Source organism: Stenella coeruleoalba (genome assembly GCF_951394435.1).
Source record: "Stenella coeruleoalba genome assembly, chromosome: 13".
NCBI lineage: Eukaryota > Metazoa > Chordata > Mammalia > Artiodactyla > Delphinidae > Stenella > Stenella coeruleoalba.
The window spans coordinates 14,755,453-14,778,058 of record NC_137159.1 but is presented as its reverse complement, the minus strand read 5'-3'; the positions used below and the strand labels follow the sequence as shown (position 1 = coordinate 14,778,058).

The window sequence follows — 22,606 nt, the reverse complement described above, 5'->3', positions numbered from 1 at the left end:
TCCTCGCTGCCTCCTAAGTGCCTGTTGCACCGTGCATGTGTCTAGTGGTCAGGAAGCTCTTCTTTATTTTGAATTAAGTGAGACTCTCATGGTTTTTAAATTCTGAGCTTTTAACAAATCCTCTTTTTCACTTGACATTTTTGTTTTCCTTATAGAAAGGAATATCCATACTGTGGTTGGAGTTCAACAGTATGATTGTGTGCTGGCTGAAATGCAGCCCACAGTTGAGGTATTTTAGCCATAGCTAAACAGCTACTCCTCAGCCTTGTAGGTGGTTTCTGGGATCAGGTGTCTTCTGAATTCTACATGTAAGGCAAAATTATATTAAAAAACCCCAAACAAGGGCTTCCCTGGTGGCGCAGTGGTTGAGAGTCCGCCTGCTGATGCAGGGGACGCGGGTTCATGCCCCGGTCCGGGAAGATCGCACATGCTGTGGAGGAGCTGCGCCCGTGAGCCATGGCCGCTGAGCCTGCGTGGCCGGAGCCTGTGCTCCGCAACGGGAGAGGCCACAACAGTGAGAGGCCCGCGTATCACAAAAAATAAATTAAAAAAAAACAACAACAACAAAAAAAACTCAAACAAGCCAGAACAAAACTCATGTCCCTGCTCTAATTTGATAATTTTTTTTCTCTCTCTAGGAATATAAGACATACAAGGAGAACTTTCTAAAGCGCTTCCAGCTCACCAAGCTGCCTCCATATTTAATCTTTTGTATTAAGAGATTCACTAAGAACAATTTCTTTGTGGAGAAGAATCCGACTATTGTCAACTTCCCTATTACGTGAGTGTTCCCCTCCTTCACTTCCTCTTAGGTGGCATGAGCTTGAATTTCTTTTTATATCTTTGTGCCACTCTTAGTTTTGGACTGTCTTAGTTGGAGATTGCAAGGCACCTACCTACACTACATAAGTTAAGGGTTTTTATTGGAAGGATAGAGATATTTTAGGGGCCTCAAAGATGGATATTTCCCTGCAGGCAGTTCCTCCTTTTTCTTCTCTCCTGTTGCTTGCTGGGAATTGTAGTCTTTCAGTAAAGGGAAAAACAGTTGGTAAAAGTAGGGTAGGACAGGTAGGATTCTCCTGGCTTTGAAGATAATCCTGAGCAGTTAGTCTGTCCATCTGTTTTCTGGTCATTGCATCTCGTATGCTATAGTTAAGGATGGACAGTGGGGATGACTCTAGATTTGTCTTGCTTTCTTGGGGCCCTACTACCTTATTTCTTCCCTAGAGGATAAAGTCTGAAATGTGTTCAGTTTCTCCCTATTGATGAGGACGTTATACATTTTGATGTATAGTCTTATTTTTAATTGACCACGTAGTTGTCTTTTTGCAGACATTTATGAGTGTTCTAATGGGACATTTGGAGGAGTCGCAGAAGGCTCCTGCAAGACCCTTTTGGAGGTAGACAGTTGGTTTCCAGTTCTCAAGAGACATGGTTTTTCCCACTCTGAAGATGATCTCTCTGAGAACATGGAGAAGCCTGGTGGCGGGGCTGGCAGGAAGAAATGTGGGTCTGTGTGTGGGCTTTTAGATAAGGTAAGAGCGGAGCCCTAAGGTGGTTTCTTACTGAGAACGATTTGGATGGATGGATGATAGGATTACCGTGCTGTAATAGCTCAGAAGTGTGGTGTTTTTAAACCTTAGAAAGTAGTTGGGAGCTGTAAGGGGCAAATGTTCATCTTCTTCTCTTGTCTTTCTACCTCCATTGCTTCCATTTTCCAGATGTCCAGACTGCTCCAGGACTGCCAGTGTTCTCCTTTGAAAATAGTACCGGTTTTTTTTTTAAATAAATTTATTTATTTTATTTATTTATTTTTGGCTGCGTTAGGTCTTCGTTGCTGCACGCAGGCTTTCTCCAGTTGCAGCGAGCGGGGGCTACTCTTCTTTGCGGTCGCGGGCTTCTCATTGCGGTGGCTTCTCTTGTTGTGGAGCACGGGCTCTAGGCGCGCAGGTTTCAGTAGTTGTGGTGCTTGGGCTTAGTTGCTCCGCGGCATGTGGCATCGTCCCGGACCAGGGATCGAACCCGTGTCCCCTGTATTGGCAGGTGGATTCTTAACCATTGCTCCACCAGCGAAGTCCCAGTACTGGTTCTTAATTCTGTGTAGTGTTTAAGAGGGTAGTAACTAATATTAAAGAAGTCAGAGTTCTGTGGCATCCTAGCCATGTGGCCTTGGGCAGGTCATTTGCATATTCTCTCCTGGATTAAATGAGAAGCTTGGACTAGATGAGCCCTAGGGGTCCTTCCAGGTGTAACGTGTGTGTGTGTGTGTGTGTGTGTGTGTGTGCGTGCGCGTGTGTGTGTGTGTGTGTGTGTGTGTGTGTGTGCGTGCGCGTGTGTGTGTGTGTTACGCGGGCTTCTCACTGTTGTGGCCTCTCCCGTTGCGGAGCGCAGGCTCCGGACGCGCAGGCTCAGCGGCCATGGCTCACAGGCCCAGACGCTCCGCGGCATGTGGAATCTTCCCAGACCAGGGCACGAACCCGTGTCCCCTGCATCGGCAGGCGGACTCTCAACCACTGCGCCACCAGGGAAGCCCCAGGTGTAACATTTTATTGTTTCTGGTTCCATCATCACCAGGACTCTTAACAGTGGGGGTTGAGGAGAGAAAACCTTTGTAGTTAGGATTACAGGAGAACTTCTTTTTCTCTTTTCACACACTTTTCATCCTGTTCTTCTCTAGTATTGTGTTTGTGTGACAAGTAGAATGAAATTGGGGCACATGAAGGTCAGCCCTCTGCCAACTTGCGTAGGACCACAGAGGGGCTTTCCTTGAAAGTCTGTGTATCAGGGTTTTAGTTCAGAACTGGGCTTCTGTGAATTGCCACAGTCACCAGTTTGTTCCTGGAAGGAAGGAGCGCTCTTGACTCCAGGGCAGCTCCAGAGGAAGGACTATGTGTTGGTGGTAGTTCCTGCTCAGTCACCACAGAAATTTCCTTACTCCGGCAGTTCTTTTATATTGGACCTGTAGTATGTTTATTTTGCCACCAGTTGCATTTGGATTTTTGGTAACTGACTTCAGTAGTTTGTCTTTCAGAAAGCTTTGGAGAAGTTGAGAAAAAGGTTACTTCTCAACCAGTCAGCCTTTTAGAGAACATCAAACTGTGTGATTGATTCTGGAAACCTGTACTGTAATTACTTTGTGCACTGTCATTACTTTTAGACTAATATGGTTCTAGGTTAGCCAAGGTCCCCGCTTCTTGAAGAGGACCCTTATCAGACCTAATTCTTCTCCTGTGTTTTACTCATAACACATCTTCTTTTTACCAGAGATTGATTCAGACTTGCAGGGATTAGGACCCTCTGCTCATTTGGAGGTAGGGTTTCTGGAGCACAGGTTTCAAGTTTCACTTCCAGCTACTTAGGTGGTCTCAAAATTGGACAGTTCTGATTGGCGGATGAGTATGGTTTGCTCCGTTGACTGTTTTCTAAAACAAATGATTTAACATGTATTTATTCCCTTTTGTCACTTAAACAGTTTCGTTTCAGTCATGGAAACTTGAGTATAAATACTTCTGAAGATTTCTCTAGGACTCATTCAGAGAAGTCTGAACAGCTGTTGTTAAAGCTGAGAAAACCATACAAGAAGTCAGTTTTTGGCAGCCGGGAGGCATTTCTAGAGCTCACATGGGTTTCCTCAGACTCATATCTAAATTTTATTTTACCAGTGATTGTTTAGGGAATTCCGTGGTAGTCCAGTGGTTAGGACTCAGCGCTCTCACTGCCGGGGCCCGGGTTTGACCCTTGGTGGGGGAACCAGCATCCCGCAAGCTGAGGGGCCAAAACAAAACAAAACACCCAACAAAAAGCAGCAACGACTCTTTGATCTATATGGGACACTGTCAGTCTGTAGAAATAAATAGCTATCATGAACACATAGAAAGGTACATAGTATAGTTAGGACAAAGATGTTTATTAATACATGGTTTGCATTGAAAACTTTTTGTATTTTTGGAGAGATAATATATTCATAGTCTAAAGTTCAAAAGGAGATACATATCTGGAAGTGACCACTGGATGTGACTGCTATTAGCATTTATTGTAAATCCTTCCAGAGATGACATTACTGTGTTTTGTGTTTTGAGTGGTAGCACATCAGCCAGTTCTACAGCGATTAGAAATAGGATATAATCTCTCTTATTCTACATTGTATTTAAATTTTTATAAATATTTGTAGGCTACAGAAGGTTATATTTTTCCTGAAAATAGTGTAGTTAGCATTCTCTTAATATTCATGTTAACGGTCAATCTACTTCCCTATTTAGCTATTCGAGAGATCTTAGTAGTTGTCATCAGAGTCTTCACGGTAAGCATTTATTATAGCTCTTGACTTCGTAATAACCGGTGTACATGTATATACTTCAGCTGACAGAATTCAACAAATAAAACACAAAAGCAGGTTTTATTCTAAGTACATCAAGAATGCTTCTCTATATTTTAAAAAATGAATGTTCAGGTATTAAAAATAAATTTTATATTTCTAAGTCCCAGTTGAAGGAACCTAGTCAGTAGTCTCTTTTGGCAACCAGAACTGAGAAATTTGGAAGCTGTGGGGTAGCCAGTGTGGGTTCCATAAAGGAAAGAAAGCTGGGTGGGAAAAGAGTAAAGCTGATGTCAAAGCAGAAAAGAGGGCAGGTGCCTCTCGGATCTTGCTGCCTCTCCAGTGCTTGGTTTCAGCTGCATTTCCTAGTCTGAAACCCTTGAATAAATACCCCTTTTGTGCTTAAACTACCTAGGGTGGATTTTTGTTACTTGTAACCTTTTGCTTATTTAACTAAAAGAAAAACAAATAAGGTTCCAGAAGATCAAAGAAAAAAATAAGTCGGATTGATCTGCCTGGTTTGCCATATTGAAATTGTTACAGTGATTATATACAGTGACAACCCACATGATCAGCCTTTCATAGCCTAAGGCCAGAGACCAGGTGTCCCCTTGACACTGCAGCTGCAGCTGATTCCCAGATAGGGCAGAGGGTGGGGCGGTTACACGTGTTCTCATCTCAGAGGAGAAGGTGGCACTCATTCTCACAGAGGAGCCCTAGGTTACGTCACCTGCTTAAACTCAAACACAGCTCTGAGGTGGCAGAGCCCCGATTCCAGATCAGATCTGAATGACTCCAGGCCCTGCACTTTTGACTGCTAGGCTTTTTTTTTTAGATTTTTAAAAAAATTTATTATTTATTGATTGGTTTATTTATTTATTTTGGCTGCACCGGGTCTTAATTGCGGCACATGGGATCTTTGTTGCGGCACGCGGACTCTTAGTTGCAGCACGCATGCAGGATCTAGCTCCCCAACCAGGGATCGAACCTGGACCCCCTGCATTGGGAGCGTGGAGTCTTACCCATTGGACCACCAGAGAAGTTCCTAAGCATGCTTTTATTTTTTACTTTTTATTTATTTATTTTTTTAACATCTTTGTCGGAGTATAATTGCTTTACAATGGTGTGTTAGTTTCTGCCTTACAACAAAGTGAATCAGCTATACGCATACATATATCCGCATATCTCCTCCCTTTTGCATCTCCCTCCCACCCTCCCTATCCCACCCTTCTAGGTGGTCACAAAGCACTGAGCTGATCTCCCTGTCCTAAGCATGCTTTTAAAGTGTGCTTTTCCCATAGAGCCAGTCTTCCCAGTTTGACTCATTTTTATGGCAGATTATATGAATTTCCACAAACCTGGGCTCCCATGGCTCTTCAAGCCCACCTAGATACAGGGTCCTGAAATAGGGTTCCAGAGCTTCATGGTCCATTTGGGTAAGACAGTTAACCTCTACAGGGCTAACCTAGTAGGCTTTGTCTGATCTTCACTTTATTTTCATCATCATCAGAAATGTGGATCTGAGAGAGTACTTGTCTGAAGAAGTACAGGCGGTGCACAAGAATACCACCTACGACCTCATCGCCAACATTGTACACGACGGCAAGCCCTCTGAGGGCTCCTACCGGATTCATGTGCTTCATCATGTGAGTGGGGCTGACTTCTCATGGTGGCCGTGGCAGGAGCAGGTGGTGTTCCTTTGGCACTTCAGAGGGCGCTCCTTTCAGTTTGCTCTTTCTTATCCTTGACCTTGGGATTCTGCAAGTAATAGAGGTGACAGTGGTCAGTTTAAGGCAACGGTTCTCAATTTTGGCTGCACATGGGACTCCCCTGTGGGCAGATTTTAGACTCCTGACACCTGGGCCACCCCAGGCCAGTTACGCGAGAACAACATAATTTGTGCCTGTTGGTTTTCAACTGGGCAGAGGCCAGGGATGCTGCTAAATAATCTTACAGTGCACAGGCTGCCTGCGCAGCAAAGAATTTTCTGGCCCAAAGTGTCAGAGTTAAGACTGCGTTAGATTATCTGGAGGTGGGAACCAGGCATCATGATGTTTTAAAGTTCCCAGGAGATTTCCAGTGTGCAGCCAAGATTGACAAGCACTGTCCTAGACTAGAGCCTTACCACCTAGAGTGGAATCCTTACCAGCAGCACTGACATCATATAAGAACTCGTTACAAATCGCAGAGTCTCAGACCCCTCCCACACCTCCTGAATCACAGTCTACATGTTAACAAGACCCTCTGATTGGTATGAAATTAAAGTTTACAAAGCACTGGTGTGTAGGTTCCCTTTCAGCTAAAAAAATTTTGTGAATTTGCTGAAAATGGCTGAAACGCGCTTAAGATATATTTGGTATCACACAGATTACTAGCACAGATTGTTCTAATTTGATTAGTCTTCTGGGGCCGTGGGTTTAATAATAACTAGCTCTGTCCATCAAGCGCTTTGCTGTGTGCTAGACAGTATGCCACGTGCTCATGTATGTTCATCTCGTTTATATCCTTAAAACACACTTTCAAGATAGGTGTTAATGCCGTCTTTTTACAAGTGAGGAACCTAGGCTCAGAGTTAGAATAATTTATCTGAAGTCAGTAGAATTGGGATTTGAACCTAGATATTTGGTTTTACCTGGAATAGGGACTTGATTATGTGATCCTGAGCTTTTGTTGTGTCTCCTGTTCTGAACTACTGGAATACCCAGAATTCCTGGAGTGTATCTGTCTTTGGCGTTTCTTAGAAGTTGGGATGGGTGGGGCTGGTGAGCTTCCAGAGGTGCCTCTGCCATAATCCAGAACCCTCTTTTCCCCCTTGTTTATGGAAGCATGAAGGAAAGTAGATTTTGCTGTATTTGCAGCACTGTTTTTTTAGGCCAAAGGAAACGGGTTAGTACGGTGGACAGTGTCCACCAAGGACACTTTTTCTTGACCAACTTGCTGTGTCCTCTGGGACGGGGGTGGGAATGTCCACTTTGGGTTAACACTGCACCTCCTAAGTCAGTGTGTCTATTCCGTCACTTCTGAGCAGCAGGGAGACATCTTAGGTGAGGAGTAGAGGGCTTCCTCTTCTTTCTCTTTATTGTCCTTAAAAGGCGTACAGTGTTTGAGACTCCATTGTACTTCAAGGAGTCCTCAGCAGGAATTGAGTTTGCCAAGATGAACACCCTAAAAAGTCTTAAAATTGAATGATGCCAGGCAGAGGCCGTGCACCCTTTTACGTACAGCTCTTGCTGGGTGATGGTCTAGTGACTATTCTGATTTTTCTAGCTTTCAGCTGTGATCCCTTCCCTCTCATACCCTTTCAGTTTCAGAGAGCAGACTAACCCAGCCCTTCGTACTCTCTGCAGGGGACAGGCAAATGGTATGAATTACAAGACCTCCAGGTGACTGACATCCTTCCCCAGATGATCACTCTGTCGGAGGCTTACATTCAGGTGGGTTGGCCGCAGACTCCAACGAGCACCGAGGAGATGGAGCGTGGGTCCAGTGAGAGCAGTGATGTAGGTGAAGGCATGGAATGGGATTGAGTTAGGTTGGGTGCCTTTTGACATGCACCGGGGAGTGTGGTGGGACCAGATTATATGGCCCTTGAAGCCCAGGAGTGACCTTCAGGGAAGAGAAGGGTGGAGAAGCAGGGAAGAGTGATGAGTGAGCAAGGAGGTTCTGCTTACGGTGAGCCAGGTTAGTTTTGCGAGTGTGTGGTCTGGTTTCAAGGAGGAAGAGCCCAGAACCATCCGGGCTGCCAGCTAGGAGTTGTCTCTGAAGCTTCCCCAGTCCCCCGGGCAAAGTCAGCACTCTTTCATGACCCCACCGCACCGTCTCCTGTCTTCGTGGAGCACCAGCTGGACTAGTGTAACTGTCCTCTCCACTGGGTCGGGAGGTCATGGAGTAGAGTGTCTCTGTCTTCTTTTTCTGACTGTCCTAGTACATGCAGAGAAGGAAGACTGAGGCTAAGAAGATGCTATAGCTTTGTAAAAAAGGAGGGAGACGCTGCTCATTCCAGAGATAACTCTTTCTTTGGTGACTTTGTCTAAAGTGGCAGGTCTGACTATGAGTCACTTTTTAGAAAAGGAGTTTGGAATGGGAAGAGAAGGATGGGTAGAAAAGTGATAGTTGAATGAAGGAATTTTCTGAAAGATTATGAGTTAGTTTCAGGGGACTTAACAAATACACAAGTGGGTGATAGTTTGTCCATTGCCTAGCGCAGATTTAGGTACTTGATAAATATTTGTGGATTGAATGCCAGCTCCTAAATATCTATTGTATTCATTTCTTACAGATTTGGAAGAGGCGAGATAACGATGAAACCAACCAGCAGGGGGCTTGAAGGAGGCATCTAGAGCTTTGCTCCCAGGGGGCTTTGGCTGAAGATGGAAATACGAATACTGAGCACAGGCTGATGGCCCAGCCCCTGAGCCAGCCCAGGTTTTATGTGTCCTCGTTCACACCAGAGCATCCCCGGTCCTTCTGCCTAGGATGGCTCTGTGCTGTCACTCAGCTGGTCTTTGATCAATTGATTGTAGATGGATCCTCCTTTCCCCTTCCTGTCTGTCTCCCTTCTAGCAGGCCAGGACTCTTTTACAGATGTATGTAATTTATTTCTGAATAGCTGGGAGTAGCTGAAGGACAAGATAGTTTTCTTCTATGCATCAAAGCCTCAAGATTTTAGGAATTAGAGCTTGAAACCAGTAACACCCTTCTTCCATCATAGGTAGATAGTTTTCCTGTAGTTCTCTTCATTTCTTTGTGTTTTGGGATGGATTAAATATTTTCCTGTTTTTAAACCAGCCTCTTGTTTCATATCCTTCCCTTAGACTGCTACCTAAGGGGAGGATTTAAAAAAAAAAAAATCCTCACAAACTGTCTACCCTATAGTCTGTTATCTGGTGGACATCATGCTTGTCTCTTCCTGTCAGCCTGGGGGTGGTGTGTCAGTTTAGGATGCATTTATCTCTAAGTAACAAAATATCTGACTGAAAGAGATAAATTATTATTGGGCTTAACTAGAAGTCTGGAGGTGGGTGGTTTCAACCTGCAGTGCAGGGCTGTGTGAGGAAAGAGGGAGGGAAGGAGGTAGGAAGAGCATCTGACTGTAGTGCAATTCTGAACCTCTCAGCCAGGCCGGTGGGAAGCCTGGAGCACGGAAGAATCGAGCAGAAGTGGTTTTCGGCAAGCTCATTGATTAGGAGCTGCCTGGAGGAAGGGTGGCCTTGGCCTGGACACTGTGGCAGACCTGAAGATGTGGGAGATCTGAAGATACAGCCGTTGGTGGCCGTCAGTCAGCTGAAGCAAGTTCTCTTAATGGGAGGTAGGAGCCATGCACCTCTGGCTGCCACCCTTTGCTTCTGGGACACAATAGAGTCACCCCTCGGTATCCTCAGGGGACTGGTTCCAGGACCCCCGTGGACACCAAATTCTGAGGAGGCTCAGGTCCCCTATATAAAATGGCACAGTGTTTGCATGTGCCCTACACACATCCTCGCGTATACTTTAAATCATCTCTAGGTCACTTACGATGCCTAATACAATGGAAACGCTATGTAAGTAGTCGCCAGGCATGTGGCAAATTCAAGTTTTGCTTTTTGGAATTTTCTGGAATTTTCTTTCCAGAATATTTTCAATCTGAGGTTGGTTGAATCTGTGGCTACAAAACCTGCAGATGTGGAGGGCCGACCGTACTGTCCTTATTTTCCTCTGCCTCTCTTACAGCTTCAGCATTCCTTTGTGGGCTCATCTTCCTCTATCGAGCCATTAAGAGTTGGGATCCCTCAAGACTCTGCCAGGCACTTTCTTCCCACTGTTTACTTTTTCCCTAGGCCATTTCAACTATGCCTGTGGCTTTACTTACCAGTTTAAGGGAGATGACTCCAGTCTTAATCCCAGACTCCTCTAAATTCTTGAACTTTAGAGCCAGCTGCCCACTCGATATGTTTTGGGTGTCTTAAAGTCAACTCAAGCTCAACATTGTTCAAAACTGAGCTTGTGAGTTTTCTCCTCAATCGTCACCCCTTTCTGGAAGTTTCTGTGTAGGTGAAGGGTTCCCTTATTCATCTAGTTATATAGGGTGGGTAGTTTTCCAGGTGTCATCTTCCCCTCACCCCTACTTCCCTTGTCTAATCTAATACCAAGTCCTGTCTTTTACTTTGTGTCTTTTGAATCTCCCCACTTCCTTTTGTTCTCTGCCACTGTCTAGTCTACGCTAGTGCCAGCTTAATCCAGGTCCAATCAGGAGAGAGAAACCATACAAAAATATGATCGGGGAAAGTTTAACTTCAGGAATTAATAGCTATAATGGGGCTGGAGCAACGAGGAAATGGCTAGTAATAAGAGAAGGTAAGAATAGCAGATAGAAGGAACAGCTACTGCTCCTTGGGGTGACATAGAGTGTCCAAGGCTGAAGTCTAGACCTTGCTGAAAATCTGTCCCGCTGGAACCCGTCAGAAATCTGCTCTCTAGTGCACTAAGGAAAGCTGTTTACAGGAAGCCTTCTCACTCTGCTACCAAACTGTGTGGGGAGGAGGGAGGTGCCTGGTGAAGCTGCTGGCTGCTGCTGGAGGCTGTGCACTGCAGAATCTTCGGGCGCGGCAAGAGCCTGATGCTGAGAAAGCTGCACACGTTGCCTTCGAGGGAGCCCACGGGAACCGGGAAGCAAAGCCCTTTCTCCCTGTGGTGTGTCTCCAGCACCCTCTTCTGCCAAGCCTCAGTGGCAGCTGGCAGGAAAAATCTAAAGGGCTCCAATCCATTCAGAGAACAGGCAGAAGGGGTGAATTTGGAGCTGAGGGGCACTAAATTGATAACCTGCCCAGTCCACCCCTTTGATGACTCAGCTGCCCTGTGTGGTCTTTTTTTTTTTTTTCAAAGTCTTTTGAATTTGTTACAATATTGCTTTTGTTTTATGTTTTGGTTTTTTGGCCAAGAGGCATGTGGGATCTTAGCTCCGCCGACCAGGGATGGAACCCTCACCCCCTGCATTGGAAGGTGGAGTCTTAACCGCTGGCCTGCCAGGGAAATCCCATGCCCTATGTGCTCTTTCACACACACAGACTCCCATCCAGCAGCCACCACAACGAAGAAGACAGCTCCTTACGCCTAACGGAAACAGCTGCCCTTCCTATGAGAGAACAAGTTTTCATCCTTTCTCAAAATGAGATGCAGTCCCAAGAGTCATGTATCCACTGATAGTTATATGTATTACTCCTCAAATCCAGTCATAGACACACTGAATATTATGTTACCTAAAAAGACTGGGTTGCAAGGTTAACTGCCCACAAGTTAACCTAAAAATGGGAAGAAGAAAAAATGGTTAGCATAGGCAAGTTATCACGTACATGTAACAAGCCAATAGAAAACATGAGCAGAGCTACTTAGAGTCCTCGTTTCTGTAACTGGCCACCATACTGTGATTGATAACCTGTGCTTGTTTCTTCCATTTCCCTACCCCTCCCTGTGTTCTCTGCCCTCAGCTCAAACCACAGCCATTCGGGGTTCTTCACCGGGTACAGTGACCCAAATCTTCAGTATCTAAGACCCTGGCTCCTTAATCATCCTGCCCCCACCCCCCACTTTTTTGGCTGCTGTGGTTTTTCATTAACCTTTGCTGTTGGACACACTTGCCTCCGTTGTGTAGAAGCAACCCAATTGGCCTTTGGTAATCAGGGTCAGTCACTCAGGCAAGTATAATAGATGACACCCCTCCGCCATACTGCCCTCCTCCACACCTGCTGGTTCACTAGCATAAGGAGCCCCAAATGTCCAGGTGGCCGCGTCTCATCTTACAATTTAGCGGAACCATTGTTGTGTCTTTTGGTGGAAGCATTCCTTCTTTGGGAACTAAAATCTCCAAACCAGCAGGGCTTAAAATTGCTGGGACGGGAAGCAAAAATTCTGCGAGAAATCTGTTAGTAATAGGGTAGTCACTCTGCCATCCACCTGTTTTCTAGACCCATATATTTTGAAGAGAGCACCATACAGTGGTCTCTGATTCAAAGCATGTACTACATCCTGTAAAACAAGAGCACCAAATGGTACGGCAACTGTTTGTTTGTTTGTTTTAAGACATATGTGCTTATTTATTTATAATTGGCTGTGCTGCACGGCTTGCGGGATCTTAGGTCCCTGACCAGGGATTGAACCCAGGCCCTCGGCAGTGAAAGCGCCGAGTCCTAACCACTGGACTGCCAGGGACTTCCCTGTAACTGTGTTTTCAGTAAGCCATTTCACCTTTCCGTTAGGCTACCCACTTCCAGATGATGGTGTGTGTACGTGGTAAGTCCAGTTAATCCTATGGGCATGAGCCCACTGCTGCACTTGCTTTGCTGTGAAGAATTCCTTGATCAGATGCAACGCTGTGTGGAATGTTGTGATGATTGATAAGGCATTCTGAGAGTCCACGGATGGTGGTGCTGGTAGAAACATTGTGGGCAGGGAAGGCAAATCCATATCCAGAACACGTTTCTAGTCCTCTGAGGTTGGATCTGCGCTCCTTCCATAATAGAAGAAAGTAATCAGCCTGGCACTAGGTGGCTGGCCAATCCCCACAAGTAATCGTGTCCATACTGCGGACTCAATGTAAATCCCTGCGTTGGCAAATTAGATAACTCAGCAGAAGTACTACTCAGGTCAGGGGAAGTCTGTTGTTGAGCCCACGCATAACCTCCATCCCTGCCACCACGGCTCATGAGCTCATTGAGCAAGTGCTGGGGGAGGCTGGAGGAAGAGGCTGCTTACTGCATCCACAGAGCATGTCATTTGCCCTGACTGTTAAGAGTCTCTAACGCGGTGGATACCTTTTGGTGGGCATTCTTGCGGAGCACAACTATTTTCATAGTATAGTCTTATTCAAGTTGTCCACCCATATACCTCTTCCCCAAACTTCTTTTTCACCAGTGTTACAATCCTGTTCCTTCTGAATCCCTAACCATCCAGTCAGTCATTGGCAACTGCCCCTGAATTAGTCTAGATCTGTAGTTCTGGCCATCTCACACTCCAAATGGTGAACAACCAAATATACTGCTTGAAGCTATGGCCACTAGAGGATTTTCCTTTACTTCTGTCTTTCAGTGTCACCCTGAGTGGGGATGAAGTGCAACTGTCCACTTACTGGTTGTGCCAGCATATTATACAAACCCATCTATAAACTGGGCTTGAGTTTTGTCTTTTTTGGTCAGCTGGTCTGAAGGAACACCCCAGGAGGCAATGCAACAGGAGTTGTGTCAAAGGAATCTGCTCATGGAAACTTGTGCCTTTTGGACCTGCCTGAGCTTGGCATTCCATTTAATGGCAGGTTGCAGCTGTACCTGCCCAGCATGGCAAGGTGTCAGACGACAACCAGTTCACGACAGGAGGATCAGGCTGCATGATCACCTGATGTCCCATTGTCAGGTGCTCTGTCCCTGCCATGGCCCCATAGCTAGCCAGAAGCTGTTTCTCAAAAGGAGAATAGGTATTTGCAGAAGAGGGCATAGCCTTGCTCCCAAATCCTGGGGTTCTGCACTGTGATTCTCCCACTGGTCCTTCCTGGAGGCTGCATACAGCATTCCTGTTTGCCCGGGTCACTTCGAAATATCGTTGGCTCACCCGGATCATAAGGCCCAAGTAGTAGAACAGTCCGTTGTGCAACCTAAACTCGCTGCAGAATCTTCTCTTATTCTGGTCTCCATGAAACTAGTAGTTATACAGCTGTAAGTGACTCTCTAGATAGGTTAAAAATAGCACACTCGGGGCTTCCCTGATGGCGCGGTGGTTGGGGAGTCCGCCTGCCGATGCAGGGGACACGGGTTCGTGCCCCGGTCCGGGAAGATCCCACATGCCGCGGAGCGGCTGGGCCCGTGAGCCATGGCCGCTGAGCCTGCGCGTCCGGAGCCTATGCTCCGCGGTGGGGGAGGCCACGGCAGTGAGAGGCCCACATACTGCAAAAAAAAAAAAATAGCACACTCAAATGTGATCTATGTTGTCTTCAAAAGTCAAAAAAGCCTACTAAACATTGTACTGCCTGTGTGTGTGTGTGTGTGGGGGGGTGACATGAGGTACAGCAACTTGGTGGTAATGCTTTGACATACTTTCGACCATTGACCCCGAGAAACTTCACTGAGGTGACTGGTCCCTGGATTGTATTGGGGTTAAATCCCACCCTCTCGTTTGTGTATGTCTTACTAAGACATTTAAAATACTTGGTACTTCCTGCTTATTGGACATTGATGACATCCAATGTCATCAATACAGAGGACTACTGTTATGTTTTGTGGAATGTCAAGATGATCAAGATGGCTGTGGACTGTGACAGTAGAGAGTGGAAGAATTGACGTTGTTTTCATGCAAAAATGTGACGGTATACTGTTGGCCCTGCCAGGTAAAAGCAAACGACTTCTGGTGACGTTTATAAATTGGCATGGAGAACGAGGCATGCAAAGTGCCAGAGGCTGTGCTGTATCAGTAAAGATGCTACGACTGGGACAACAGCTTCCATCAGAGTCAGCATCTAAGCTTATGACTGTCTGAAGTCACTCTCCAAGATCCATGTGACTTCTGCACAGGCCCTCTGCCACTGTCATTCTAGTCTACGCTACTGACAGTTTATCCCCACATTCCCTTGTTCCCTCCCCCCAATTCATTCACACTTTAGCCAGAGTAATCTCGTTTGTTTTTCTTTTTGTGGTCCGCGGACCTCTCACTGTTGTGGCCTCTCCCGTTGCGGAGCATAGGCTCCGTACGCACAGGCTCAGCGGCCATGGCTCACGGGCCCAGCTGCTCCGCGGCATGTGGGATCTTCCCGGACTGGGGCACGAACCCGTGTCCCCTGCATCAGCAGGTGGACTCTCAACCACTGCGCCACCAGGGAAGCCCTTTTTTTTTTTTTTTTTTTAATATTTATTTATTTGGCTGCGCGGGGTCTTTGTTGCAGCACGTGGGATCTTCGTTGCTGCGTGCGAGATCTTTGTTGTGATGTGCAGGGTCTTTTAGTTGCGGCATGCAGGATCTAGTTCCCTGACCAGGGATTGAACGTGGGCCCCCTGCATTGGGAGGGCAGAGTCTTTTTTTTGAATTTTATTTTATTTAGTTTTTTATACAGCAGGTCCTTATTAGTCATCAGTTTTATACACATCAGTGTATACATGTCAATCCCAATCTCCCAATTCATCACACCACCACCACTCCCCCCGCCACTTTCCCCCCTTGGTGTCCATAAGTTTGTTCTCTACATCTGTGTCTCTATTTCTGCCCTGCAAACCGGTTCTTCTGTACCATTCTTCTACGTTCCACGTATATGCATTAATGTATATTTGTTTTTCTCTTTCTGACTTCCTTCACTCTGTATGACAGTCTCTAGATCCATCCACGTCTCTACGATTGACCCAATTTCGTTCCTTTTTATGGTTGAGTACTATTCCATTGTACATATGTACCACGTCTTCTTTATCCATTCCTTTGTTGACGGGCATTTAGGTTGCTTCCATGACCTGGCTATTGTAAATAGTTTTGTAATGAACATTGGGGTGCATGTGTCTTTTTGAATTATGGTTTTCTCTGGGTATATGCCCAGTAGTGGGATTCCTGGGTCATATGGTAATTATATTTTTAGTTTTTTAAGGAACCTCCATACTGTTCTCCATAGTGGCTGTATCAATTTACATTCCCATCAACAGTGCAAGAGGGTTCCCTTTTCTCCACACACTTTCCAGCATTTGTTTGTAGATTTTCTGATGATGCCCATTCTAACTGGTGTGAGGTGATACCTCATTGTAGTTTTGATTTGCATTTCTCTAATAATTAGTGATGTTGAGCAGCTTTTCATGTGCTTCTTGGCCATCTGTATGTCTTCTTTAGCGAAATGTCTATTTAGGACTTCTGCCCATTTTTTGATTGGGTTGTTTGTTTTTTTAATATTGAGCTGCATGAGCTGTTTATATATTTTGGAGATTAATCCTTTGTCCGTTGATTCATTTGCAAATATTTTTTCCCATTCTGAGGGTTGTCTTTTCATCTTGTTTGTAGTTTCCTTTGCTTTGCAAAAGCTTTAAGTTTCATTAGGTCCCATTTGTTTATTTTTGTTTTTATTTCCATTACTCTAGGAGGTGGATCAAAAAAGATCTTGCTGTGATTTATGTCAAAGAGGGCTCTTCCTATGTTTTCCTCTAAGAGTTTTATAGTGTCTGGTCTTACATTTAGGTCTCTAATATATTTTCAGTTTATTTTTGTGTGTGGTGTTAGGGAGTGTTCTAATTTCATTCTTTTATATGTAGCTGTCCAGTTTTCCCAGCACCACTTATTGAAGAGACTGTCTTTTCTCCATTATATATCCTTGCCTCCTTTGTCATAGATTAGTTGACCATAGGTGCGTGGGTTTATCTCTGGGCTTTCTATCCTGTTCCATTGATCTATATTTCTGTTTTTGTGCCAGTACCATATTGTCTTGATTACTGTAGCTTTGTAGTATAGTCTGAAGTCAGGGAGTCTGATTCCTCCAGCTCTGTTTTTTTCCCCCTCAAGATTGCTTTGGCTATTCGAGATCTTTTGTGTCTCCATACAAATTTTAAGATTTTTTGTTCTAGTTCTGTAAAAAATGCCACTGGTAATTTGATAGGGATTGCATTGAATCTGTAGATTGCTTTGGGTAGTATAGTCATTTTCACAATATTGATTCTTCCAATCCAAGAACATGGTACATCTCTCCATCTGTTTGTGACATCTTTGATTTCTTTCATCAGTGTCTTATGGTTTTCTGCATACAGGTCTTTTGTCTCCCTAGGTAGGTTTATTCCTAGGTATTTTATTCTTTTTGTTGCAATGGTGAATGGGATTGTTTCCTTAATTTCTCTTTCTGATCTTTCGTTGTTAGTGTATAGGAATGCAAGAGATTTCTGTGCATTCATTTTGTATCCTGCAACTTTAGCGAATTCATTGATTAGCTCTAGTAGTTTTCTGGTGGCATCTTTAGGATTCTCTATGTATAGTATCATGTCATCTGCAAACAGTGACAGTTTTACTTCTTCTTTTCCAATTTGTATTCCTTTCCTTTCTTTTTCTTCTCTGATTGCCGTGGCTAGGACTTCCAAAACTATGTTGAATAATAGTGGTGAGAGTGGACATCCTTGTCTTGCTCCTGATCTTAGAGGAAATGCTGTCAGTTTTTCACCATTGAGAATGATGTTTGCTGTGGGTTTGTCATATATGGCCTTTATTATGTTGAGTTAGTTTCCCTGTATGCCCACTTTCTGGAGAGTTTTTATCATAAATGGATGTTGAATTTTGTCCAAAGCTTTTTCTGCATCTATTGAGATGATCATAGGGTTTTTATTCTTCTATTTGTTAATATGGTGTATCACATTGATTGATTTGCATATATGGAAGAATCCTTGCATCCCTGGGGTAAACCCCACTTGATCATGGTGTATGATCCTTTTAATGTGCTGTTGGATTCTGTTTGCTAGCATTTTGTTGAAGATTTTTGTATGTATATTCATCAGTGATATTGGTCTGTAATTTTCTTTTTTTGTAGTATATTTGTCTGGTTTTGGTAACAGGGTGATGGTGGCCTCATAGAATGAGTTTGGGAATGTTCCATCCTCTGCAGTTTTTTGGAAGAGTTTGAGAAGGACAGGTGTTAGCGCTTCTCTAAATGTTTGATAGAATTCACCTGTGAAGCCATCTGGTCCTGGATTTTCGTTTGTTAGAAGATTTTTTTTTTTTTAAATTATAGGTGATTTTAAAAATTTATTTATTTATTTATTTATTTATTTATGGCTGTGTTGGGTCTTCGTTTCTGTGCGTGGGCTTTCTCTAGTTGCGGCGAGTGGGGGCCACTCTTCATCGCGGTGCGCAGGCCTCTCACTGTCGCGGCCTCTCTTGTTGCGGAGCACAAGCTCCAGATGCGCTGGCTCAGCAGTGGTGGCTCACGGGCCTAGTTGCTCCACGGCATGTGGGATCTTCCCAGACCAGGGCTCAAACCTGTGTCCCCTGCACTGGCAGGCAGACTCGCAACCAGTGCGCCACCAGGGAAGCCCTGTTGGAAGATTTTTAATCACAGTTTCAATTTCATTACTCTGTGATTGGTCTGTTCATATTTTCTATTTCTTTCTCTTTCAGTCTTGGAAGGTTATACCTTTCTAAGAATTTGTCCATTTCTTCCACGTTGTCCATTTTATTGGCATAGAGTTGCTTGTAGTAGTGTCTTATGCTTTGTATTTCTGTTGTGTCTGTTGTAACTTCTCCTTTTTCATTTCTAATTTTATTGATTTGAGCCCTCTCCCTCTTTTCCTTGATGAGTCTGGCTAAAGGTTTATCAATTTTGTTTATCTTCTCAAAGAACCAGCTTTTAGTATTTATTGATCTTTGCCATTGTTTTCTTTGTTTCCATTTCATTTATTTCTGCTCTAGTCTTTATGATTTCTTTCCTTCTACCAACCTTGGGTTTTTTTTGTTCTTCTTTCTCTAGTTCATTTAGGTGTAAGTTTAGATCGTTTATTTGAGATTTTTCTTGTTTCTTGAGGTAGGCTTGTATTGCTATAAACTTCCCTCTTAGACCTGCTTTTGCTGCATCCCATAGGTTTTGGATCATTGTGTTTTCATTGTAATTTGTCTCTAGGTATTTTTTGATTTCTTCAGAGATCTCTTGGTTATTTAGTAATGTATTGTTTAGCCTCCATGTGTTTGTGTTTTCTACATTTTTTTCCCTGTAATTGATTTCTAATCTCATAGTGTTGTGGTCGGAAAAGATGCTTGATATGATTTCAGTTTTCTTAAGTTTACTGAGCCTTGATTTGTGACCCAAGATGTGACCTATCCTAGCAATGTTCAATGTGCACTTGAGAAGAAAGTATAATCTGCTGTGTTTGGATGGAATGTCCTGTAAATATCAGTTAAATCTATCTGGTCTATTGTGTCATTTAAAGCTTGTGTTTCCTTATTAACTTTCTGTCTGGATGATCTGTCCATTGGTGTTAAGTGAGGTGTTAAAGTCCCCCACTGTTATTGTGTTACTGTCGATTTCCTCTTTTATAGCTGTTAGCAGTTGCCTTATGTATTGAGGTGCTCCTATGTTGGGTGCATATATATATTTATAATTGTTATATCTTCTTCTTGGATTGATCCCTTGATCATTATGTAATGTCCTTCCTTGTCTCTTGTAACATTATTTTAAAGTCTATTTTATCTGCTATGAGTATTGCTACTCCAGCTTTCTTTTGATTTCCATTAGCTTGGGATATCTTTTTCCATCCCCTCACTTTCAGTCTGTATGTGTCCCTAGGCCTGAAGTGGGTTTCTTGTAGACAGCTTATATATGGGTCTTGTTTTGGTATCCATTCAGCCAGCCTGTGTCTTTTGGTTGGAGCATTTAATCCATTCACGTTTAAGGTAATTATCCATATGTATGTTCCTGTTACCATTTTCTTAATTGTTTTGGGTCTGTTTTTGTAGGTCCTTTTCTTCTCTTGTGTTTCCCACTTAGAGAAGTTCCTTTAGCATTTGTTGTAGAGCTAGTTTGGTGGTGCTGAATTCTCTTAGCTTTTGCTTGTCTGTAAAGCTTTTGATTTCTCCATGGAATCTGAATGAGATCCTTGCCGGGTAGAGTAATCTTGGTTGTAGATTCTTCCCTCTCATCACTTTAAGTATATCATGCCACTCCCTTCTGGCTTGTAGAGTTTCTGCTGAGAAATCAGCTGTTAACCTTATGGGAGTTCCCTTGTATGTTATTTGTCATTTTTCCCTTGCTGCTTTCAATAATTTTTCTTTGTCTTTAATTTTTGTCAATTTGATTACTGTGTGTCTTGGCGTGTCTCTCCTTTGGTTTATCCTGCCTGGGACTCTCTGTGCTTCCTGGACTTGGGTGGCTATTTCCTTTCCCATGTTAGGGAAGTTTTCAACTATAATCTCTTCAAATATTTTCTCGGGTCCTATCTCTCTTCTCCTTCTGAGACCCGTATAATGTAAATGTTGTTGTTTTTGATGTTGTCCCAGAGGTCTCTTAGGCTATCTTCATTTCTTTTCATTCTTTTTTCTTTATTCTGTTTGGTGGCAGTGAATTCCACCATTCTGTCTTCCAGGTCACTTATCAGTTCTTCTGCCTCAGTTATTCTGCTATTGATTCCTTCTAGTGTAGTTTTCATTTCAGTTATTTTATTGTTCATCCCTGTTTGTTTGTTCTTTAATTCTTCTAGGTCTTAGTTAAACATTTCTTGCATCTTCTCTATCTTTGCCTGCATTCTTTTTCCGAGGTCCTGGATCATCCTCACTATCATTATTCTGAATTTTTTTCTGGAAGGTTGCCTATCTCCACTTCATTTAGTTGTTTTTCTGGGGTTTTATCTTGTTCCTTCATCTGGTACAGAGTCCTCTGCCTTTTCATTTTGTCTATCTTTCTGTGAATGTGGTTTTCCTTCCACAGGCTGCAGAACTGTAGTTCTTGCTGGTGGATGAGGCTATCTAAGAGGCTTGTGCAAGCTTCCTGATGGGAGGTGGGAGGGCAGAGTCTTAACCCCTGGACCACCAAGGAAGTCCCAGCCAGAGTAGTCTTTTGAGGCACAAGTCTAACCAAATCATTTCTCCCTCACACCCTGATCTCCCACTTAAGACCCTTCATTGGCTCTTAGAATCAAGCCTGAAATTAGCGTCTCTAGTCTCACCTCTCGGGATGTTTCTCCTGATCCTGATTCCCAGACTCCTATTCTGTTGCTCACATATGCCAGCAGGCCCCAGGCCTTGCTGCCACCCACTTCCTTTTCTTGGGCTGCTCTTTTTCTTTAACTTGCTCCTCTTTCGCCTCTCTGACTCTCGTATCTGCTCAGTCAGTACCACGCATTGGTCTAATTGATGGCATAGTGCCGAGTCTGTGTTCTCTGTGTCCTTCTTTTGCAGAGATGATTTTGTCTCCTTACACCCTCCTGAGGTGTTGACGATAGATGCAGTTGCCTGAAAGGTTGGGGACCACTGCTCAGGCTGACTGTCATGTCCTGTGTGTGTAGCTTGAGGTCCTTTGTGGGTGACATGTGGGTGGCTTCCACCACTGCTGTCTGAGCTGGGGCCCTGGCCCACGTGTCTTTATAGCTGTGATTCCAGCATATGCTTCCTCTTTGGAGACCTCAGGCTCTGGCTGTCTGAATCACAGATGGGAAAGAAGTGAAATTTATGCTTTCTCAGCTGGATGTCACAAAGGAAAAGATAGATATGTGGAAAACATATCCTAAATTTGAGAGACTTATGCTAGAGGAAAATCTGCACCATATAGGACAGTAAATAAATAAATATACCTGATATATTTTTACTGGTAAGACAATAAAAAGAACACCCCAGCAGAAAATCAGGCAAAAAACCCAAATAGGCATTTCACGAAAGATGAAATATAAATGGCCAATAAACATGTTAAAAAAAGTTTACTTAGTAACCAAAGAAATGCAAATTAGAATAACCGGAGGTCATTTTATAGTTCAGCAAAGATTTGAAAGATTGCTAATATCCAGGGTTGGAGAGAGTGAAAAAGAGGCACTTGTTTACTATTGAGATAGAAATGGTACGGCTGGTAAAGGGCCAGTTTGATAATACAGACTATGTTAGAAGTAAAGATGTACATGGTTTTTGTCCCCAAAATTTCATGTCTTAGAATTGATTCTAAGGAAATAATCAGACTAGTAAGCAAAGATGTTACTGCCAGGATTTTTATTCTTCACAACATTGTTGATAATAGTTGTTTTAAAAAGTAAAGAGTTTTGGGACTTCCCTGGTTGTCAGTGCGTAAGACTCCATGCTCCCAATGCAGGGGGCCTGGGTTCGATCCCTGGTCGGGGAACTAGATCTCACATGCATGCTGCACCTAAGAGTTCACATGACGCAACTAGGAGTCTGCATGCTGCAACTAAAAGATCCCACATGCTGCAACAAAGATCCCGCGTGCCGCAACTAGGACCCAGTGCAGCCAAAATCAATCAATCCATCAGTCAATATTAAAAAAAAAAAAGTAAAGAGTTTTTATCAAGAAAAAAAGCATGCAGCAATTAGCAGTGATGATAGGTATCTGTATTTATTGACATGGAAAAGTTAAACAAAATTTAAAAAAATTTTTTACTTTCCTTGATTGATGTATAGTTGATTTACAATGTTGTGTTAGTTTCAGGTGTACAGCAAAGTGATTCAGTTATATACATATATAAATATATATAGTTATTTACATATATAAATATATATAGTTTTATATATAGTTATTTATATATATATAAGTATTCTTTTATTTATATATATATAAGTATTCTTTTTCAGTTTCTTTTCCATTATAGGTTATTACAAGATATTGAGTGTAGTTCC

General features: G+C 43.5%; 1 protein-coding gene across 4 annotated transcripts in view; it reads left to right on the top strand.

The window, feature by feature from the left end:
- USP39 (ubiquitin specific peptidase 39) overlaps window positions 1–9,177 on the top strand; it is a 30,290-nt gene extending 21,113 nt beyond the window's left edge. For all 4 annotated transcript variants that reach the window (XM_079940809.1, XM_079940811.1, XM_079940812.1 and 1 more), the window contains exons 10-13: window positions 639–781; window positions 5,826–5,961; window positions 7,663–7,749; window positions 8,595–9,177. In XM_079940809.1, the coding sequence (XP_079796935.1) occupies window positions 639–781; window positions 5,826–5,961; window positions 7,663–7,749; window positions 8,595–8,642 (414 nt within the window). In that variant the 3' untranslated portion in view covers window positions 8,643–9,177. The remainder of the gene's footprint in view (window positions 1–638; window positions 782–5,825; window positions 5,962–7,662; window positions 7,750–8,594) is intronic.
- The last annotated feature ends 13,429 nt before the right edge of the window (window positions 9,178–22,606 follow it).